At 39.8% G+C, this 6,251-nt stretch overlaps 1 protein-coding gene across 1 annotated transcript in view; it reads left to right on the forward strand.

Moving 5' to 3' along the window:
* The window catches only part of LOC116791734 (zonadhesin-like), a 29,616-nt gene extending 23,771 nt beyond the window's left edge, over positions 1–5,845 (forward strand). Inside the window, exons 29-35 of the mRNA XM_032698019.1 lie at positions 544–720; positions 2,227–2,357; positions 3,269–3,468; positions 4,425–4,563; positions 4,866–4,997; positions 5,357–5,471; positions 5,692–5,845. Coding sequence (XP_032553910.1) covers positions 544–720; positions 2,227–2,357; positions 3,269–3,468; positions 4,425–4,563; positions 4,866–4,997; positions 5,357–5,471; positions 5,692–5,845 — 1,048 coding nt within the window. The remainder of the gene's footprint in view (positions 1–543; positions 721–2,226; positions 2,358–3,268; positions 3,469–4,424; positions 4,564–4,865; positions 4,998–5,356; positions 5,472–5,691) is intronic.
* The last annotated feature ends 406 nt before the right edge of the window (positions 5,846–6,251 follow it).

Raw genomic sequence — 6,251 nt, forward strand, 5'->3', positions numbered from 1 at the left:
CTATCTAGCCAAAAGAGGCCTGAATTACTGCATTACTGTGGTTCAGTATCCCTCTTTGGAGTCACAGCCATTACAACTGCTGGGGCAGAGGAATAAAAAACATCTTTGCCAAGCTCACAGTTGCTGGCAAAAATAAGTACATGCTATACCAGATGGGCCTGAGCAAGTGTAAATCCTGATTTAATGTCAGTCCTTCCCCTGGAACAGGGGTTTATTTCAGCTGTATCCTTCTGACTAATGTTCCAATTTTGTTGAATAGATTGGATGGAGGCGTTCTGTGTCATGCAGAATTTCCAAAGAGAGAACTACAGACATCCCTTTTAATTTAAATACCATAAATCTCTGAGATCATGGGAAGTGTTCCAGCGTGTCTTTGATTTGCTACATCTATGTCCTTCCCATTCAGGATAAATCATGAGAGATAAATAAGCTTACATTTACACTATGTGGCAGAAGTATTCCTGCAGTGTTACTTAGAGATTAGTACCATGAATACTGGATGTACACAGAACACTGATGGTTTCATAATGACTTCATTTATAGACGAGATGTCAACTCAGGAAACGAGTCTGAGGAGGAGCCAGATCCAGGACTTTTCCAAGGTTGCAACGAAAATCAGCTGGAGCAGCAAAATGCAACTTCAAGATGCCAAATCCTGACTGACTTGAATGGTCCTTTTGCAAAGTGTCATTCTACAGTCCTACCGGATTTCTATTTCACGTAAGTGTTTACTGCAGACAGTTGTTCTCCCCATTTGCAAAATCATTTTGGTGATAGTTTCTGACAAGAACTTTGCATCTTCGGTTTCCAGGGCATTAATAGGAGCTGAGGATAATAAGTGTCTTTGGGCCCAGTGATTCCATTATTGATATATTTACATCCCCTTATTTATTTTTACATAAATGTGATGGCCTTTCTTTCATCTATTTAGAGTTTACTTCTCTCTTAGCTATATATATATATAAAAATATATATATTTGCACACAGATAAAGCAGCAGTGTTAAGCATTATACCTGTAGCCCGGGATTTCCAGTGTGCATACAGTTCTCATCTACATTCAGTGAGAATTTAGCACCTAGGTCTATTGGCTTCCTTTAAGCAATTCTAGCTTCATAAAATCTATATCATGCTGTAGCCAAAAGCTGAAGCTGTCAGTGATGCTTCTTGAATTTTTCATGGAGAAGTACAAAAACCAGAGTAGTGAAGAGTAACTAACGCGGTATCTTTAAGAAAGTTCCCTCTGCTGTGTTTCAGGGTTGCTCTGCCTCCTACCTATACAATTCCTACATACTAAATTTTGAGCTGTATTCATCCCCACATTCATCATTCATCCGTCATTAGTCACAAATATGCCAAGTAGCTGCCAGTTTTCTTTAGTTACATGCTTGTACCTAGTGTTTAAAGACAGACAATGCCCATCTCTTATCTGTGAGAAGAATATTACAGTATCTTAAGCCAAATAAAGTGGATCACTGTGTATATGCTGATTCTTAACATAACTTTTCTCCTCACTCTAGAATTTGGTTGGGCAGCCTGTTCTAACTGCCTAGCGGTGCCCTGATCTTACCGAGGCACTGCATATTTTCAGATTCCATTCATCTTGGGTCTCAGTGCCTCTGAAAATCAGGCCACAGATATTCAAATGATGAGCAAAACTGAGAAAATAGCACTGGCAAACAAACACTGGGTAAAACATCATTCTGTGTCAATATTCAAGGCACACAGACATGGGGAGGGTACCCATGTATTGAAAGAAGTGTGTAGGCCAGCTGTAAGACTTAGCAGTGCTAAAAAGTGCTCTACAAGCAAGATGTAGCTCAAAACAGAAGCAGATAGCAAAGAATAATTGATTGTGTTAAGTCAGGTAACAGTTTATTGCTCGTTCCAAGGGAGGTCTAGATTGCACATTAGGAAAATTTTTAATTTAGGGACATGGTTTAGTGGTGGACCTGGCAGTGCTAGGTTAAAGGTTGGACCTGATGATCTTAGAGGTCTTTTCTAGACTTAATGATCTATGATTCTATATGAACACCTCACAGATTAGCAGCAGCTGCACAACAAATGACCTGATCTTCCAATTATGTGTCTGGGGTGCTTTTTATTCCTCTGTTTCCTATCAGGCAGATACTGGAACACAGAACTAACTCAGAGTCAGGCAGAAAAGCAAATGAAAATAAGCAATAACAAATGTACTGGAAATTAATGTTTTCTCATGTTGCACATAGGAGCTGCCTGTTTGATATGTGTGTGCAAGGAGATGAGGTCACTACCTTGTGTCGCAGTCTGGAGGAATATGTGCTGGCCTGTCAGCAGCAAGGAGTCAGTATGGATGGCTGGAGACAACAGACAGTTTGTGGTAAGCATGGGAAGAAATGGGAAGTATGGATTCTGCCTACAGGACTCTCAAAATATCAGGTTTAAGGCTTTTCCTAGACATACCATGTATCAAAACTTCTCAGGGAGTAAAAACATGTTGATTCTCACTTTGCTCAGCCTTCACAGTTTAACATGCACATTTGCCTTTCTGGCCTCTCTTCTGTGTCCTATGCTGACTTTCACATTTAGCCTCCAGCTTACAAAGTCACTTTGGAAATCAGAGCTGTCAGCTCCCTGTCATCAGAAGTTCTGTGAGAGAAAAAATGTCCCTCGTCCCAGTGGGACAAAAAAAAAAAAAATTTGGAGACCATCACAAGCTAGAAATCTGAAGGAAAAACAATTAGTTTCAATCTCCTTTAAAATCTACAAAATATACTATCTTTTTTGCCTGAAATTTCAAGATTAAAAAAAAGATTCAACTGAAACCACTAAATTTTTCAGACTAAAAAATGCTGAAATAAAACTTATAATCATCTCAAACTTTTTTTTTTACTAAATTTTTTGGAGGTTGGGAGATTAATCAAACCATATTTTCCCTGTGTTTCCTATGACTCTGTATTTCTGGTGAAACACAGTTCCTAAAGTTGTGAAACAGGCCTGGCACTTGCAAGGATGGCTACCCTGAATGTGTGGGAAGCTGTTTTGAGATCAGTGTATATCAGGAATGAGAGCACATTATACAAGTAGCTTAGATGATGCATTTCCTGACTTTGGAGTGCTTTACTTACAACTTCAGCACTATCATATGTGTATGCACATCTCTGTGTATGTATATTCATCATACATAATTATATGATCCTACAAAGTTATGCCTTCTGGATCTGAAAGAGAATTCTATATTTAAGTAATGCACAGCATCCTGGTATAACTGGACTGTCCTTATTTTTATAGGTATATCATGTCCTGCCAACAGCAACTACAGCTCATGCACGTCTGCATGCCCAGCATCCTGCAACGACCTGACCAGCCCTTCTGAGTGTGAATCACCTTGTGTGGAAGGCTGTGAATGTCTCCCTGGCTATGTTCTTAGTGGTTTTGACTGTGTGCCTTACAAAGAGTGTGGCTGCACCTACCTGAACAAATACTATGAGGTACATACAGTCTCTCTGTGGCTCAGACAGCTCCTGCAGCACTAAACAGTATTTTCTTCCATTAGTTGTTTTAACAATCTCCCCGTAATGCTCAGCATGTAATTTTGCATTAGAAACAAAGAGCAATTGTTTAATAAAATTCTGGTTTCTGGAGAAAGGGAAGAGAGAGGAGATCCCTTGGTCTCCCTCTGAAACTCTGTCTGCCAGAATACTCAAGGCAGGCACTTGGAGAAAGTATATGATTGCACTCTGACCTCCATGTTAATGCCTCAGCTTTATTAGGCTAAATAATAGCCTCATAGCCACTAAAGTTTACAACATACCAGTTACAGAGAAATTCTGTGGGTCACTGTGGTCCCAGTCATCTCAGTGAAGAGTGATATAGGCAGTGTTGAGAGACTGTACAGCTGGGGAGGACATGAAGAGAGCCCTGAGCAAGGCTGGATCTGAGGAGAATCCTTCATTGTCGTTGCAGGATAGAACAACTTCATTATCTCATATATTTCTGCATTAACACTAGAGATTTGGTACAGAAACGGCCTAAACCAGTAAACATTTTTTTATTGGAGGAGGGAGACACTATTAGCAGGAGGCACTTTTAATTAATACGGTAGATAGCATTTCCACATTGCCTTGGAGGTATGATGTGATGCATGTGCCACTCTTATCTCCAGCAACAGCTAGATACTGTTGGTTGCATATGTAGCCCACCTGGGACTAGGATCTCATACCACAAACTCTTCTTTTGCCTTCTTTCTTCGGCCATCCTCTAGTTTCAAAGAGCTGGATTAGCAAACTGCTTATTTTATTTGTACAAACTAATTAATAAAAAAATCTGCCCTGTTGCTATTCATCAGGAAAGCGTTGGAGAGACTATAATGGGACCCCGTGCTCTATTCATGCTTTTTTCCATCTGATTTTATTTGATATTCTTAAGTCTCACTGCTGTCTTCCAGATTGGAGAAATATTCACCACTGATGACTGCTCTCAGACATGCCAGTGCACAGAAAGCTCCACTGTTTTCTGCTCTGACAAAGCATGTGGGTCTGATGAAATCTGTGGCATCTCCAACTACACTCGTGGATGCTACAGGAGTGAGTCAACCACTATCATATTTTCTTTGATGCTATGAAGTCTTGACTTATTTTATAAGACATCACTGGGTTGGGGATAGTTTCAAGGGAGTGTGTACAGAAGAAAAGCATGTAGGGGATCTTGCTCTGATGTTTCATTGCAGAAACAGAGTTTCCTTCCATTATTCCTGTTGTCAGATACAAGTAACTGCCTTAGAAAATACAGGGGATGTGCAGCATTAGGAGTCAGTGTAACCTAAGCAAGAACAGTTCTCTGTGTTGAATTATCTGAGAATCAAGTATTTCCCCTTCCTTTTCACTAGGTGGACCATGTATGCCAAACCCTTGTCAGAATGATGGTGTTTGCTCTGAAACTACCAATGACACCTCTCTCCTCTTCTATTGTGAATGTTCAGAGCTGTACACAGGACCAACGTGTGAGGCTGAAAACATAGGTAATAAAACTATTTTGGATTTCCCTGTCTGCACTACTCACACCACTTTCAAAAATGGATGTTATTATGGAGAAAACTGAGCTTGGTCTTCATTTTCATTATGTAAATTAGTAACCCAGTGTGTGAGAGCCTGTGGTCATCCAAGCAGAAAGAATTGTCAGATGCCCAGTGGAGAGGTGCCAGAAATCATGACAGCAGGGCTCTGTAGAGCATACAGGATCGGGGTCTGACACCACTCCAGAAAGCCACATTCATCAGAGAACACAGTGTAAACCAAACACATAGGCAAGGATTGAGAAATAAAAATCTGTTCATAGTATGGTCAGCTTTCAGTGACAGGGCTCTTATTTCTTCTTCAGCTGAAGACCCTGACACAGAGGATCCCAAGGACTATACGTATGCCATCGTCATCGGAGTCGTGGCAGGTGTAATTGTTATTGTCATTCTCATCTCATCTACAGTGTACTTGTACAGGTAAGGCTTTTTCCCAGCTTTGCTACATTCAAAAGAGTCAAAACACATACACCCCTTTTAGCACCTGTAAACCTCAAAACTCCCATCAGTCAAATACCTGCAAGGACCAGAAAGGAACCACAGCACTTGGGATCTCTTTTGACCATTGTTTGACTTCTCACTATAGATAAGAACAGAAATTAAAATTGGTTGTTCTTTTTTTTTTTTTTTCATTGTACAGGAGAAAGAGAAATGTGGATACACATACAGTAACAAGGGATTCTTCTTTGAAGTGGTCCAGGGATGAACTGGATGCCAGAGTACACGAGCAAGATTATGGCTGCATCGTGAACAGTGCATTTGATCAAAATGAATCCCAAAATACACAGCTATAGTTAACAATATTTTTCCAATTCATTTATCATACTTTCTGCTCTTGTATTTTAATTATATTTCTACTACTTTGAGAAGAAATAACAATAAATTTATCATTGCATTTGTTGAAAACCTTTGAAATTGTGAATTTAAAATATCTCTCGGATCTCATTTGTAGACCCAAACTGGAATATGCTCTAACTGACATGAGAGACTGTGTTGTCTTCAAAGGCTGTTTGAAAAACACAAAGTCCAGACAGAATTTGACAGCCCAAGTGTGCTGCACACCATTACCTACTCACCCCTGAGAGATGTACAAAACTGATGTGGTAAACTGTGGTAGATGTGTAGACTGATGTGGTCAGAATTCAAACTGAAAGAGAGTATGTTTATATTAGATATTAGGAAGTAGGTTTAGATTATATT

This window comes from Chiroxiphia lanceolata, chromosome 10 (genome assembly GCF_009829145.1).
Source record: "Chiroxiphia lanceolata isolate bChiLan1 chromosome 10, bChiLan1.pri, whole genome shotgun sequence".
Classification (NCBI taxonomy): domain Eukaryota; kingdom Metazoa; phylum Chordata; class Aves; order Passeriformes; family Pipridae; genus Chiroxiphia; species Chiroxiphia lanceolata.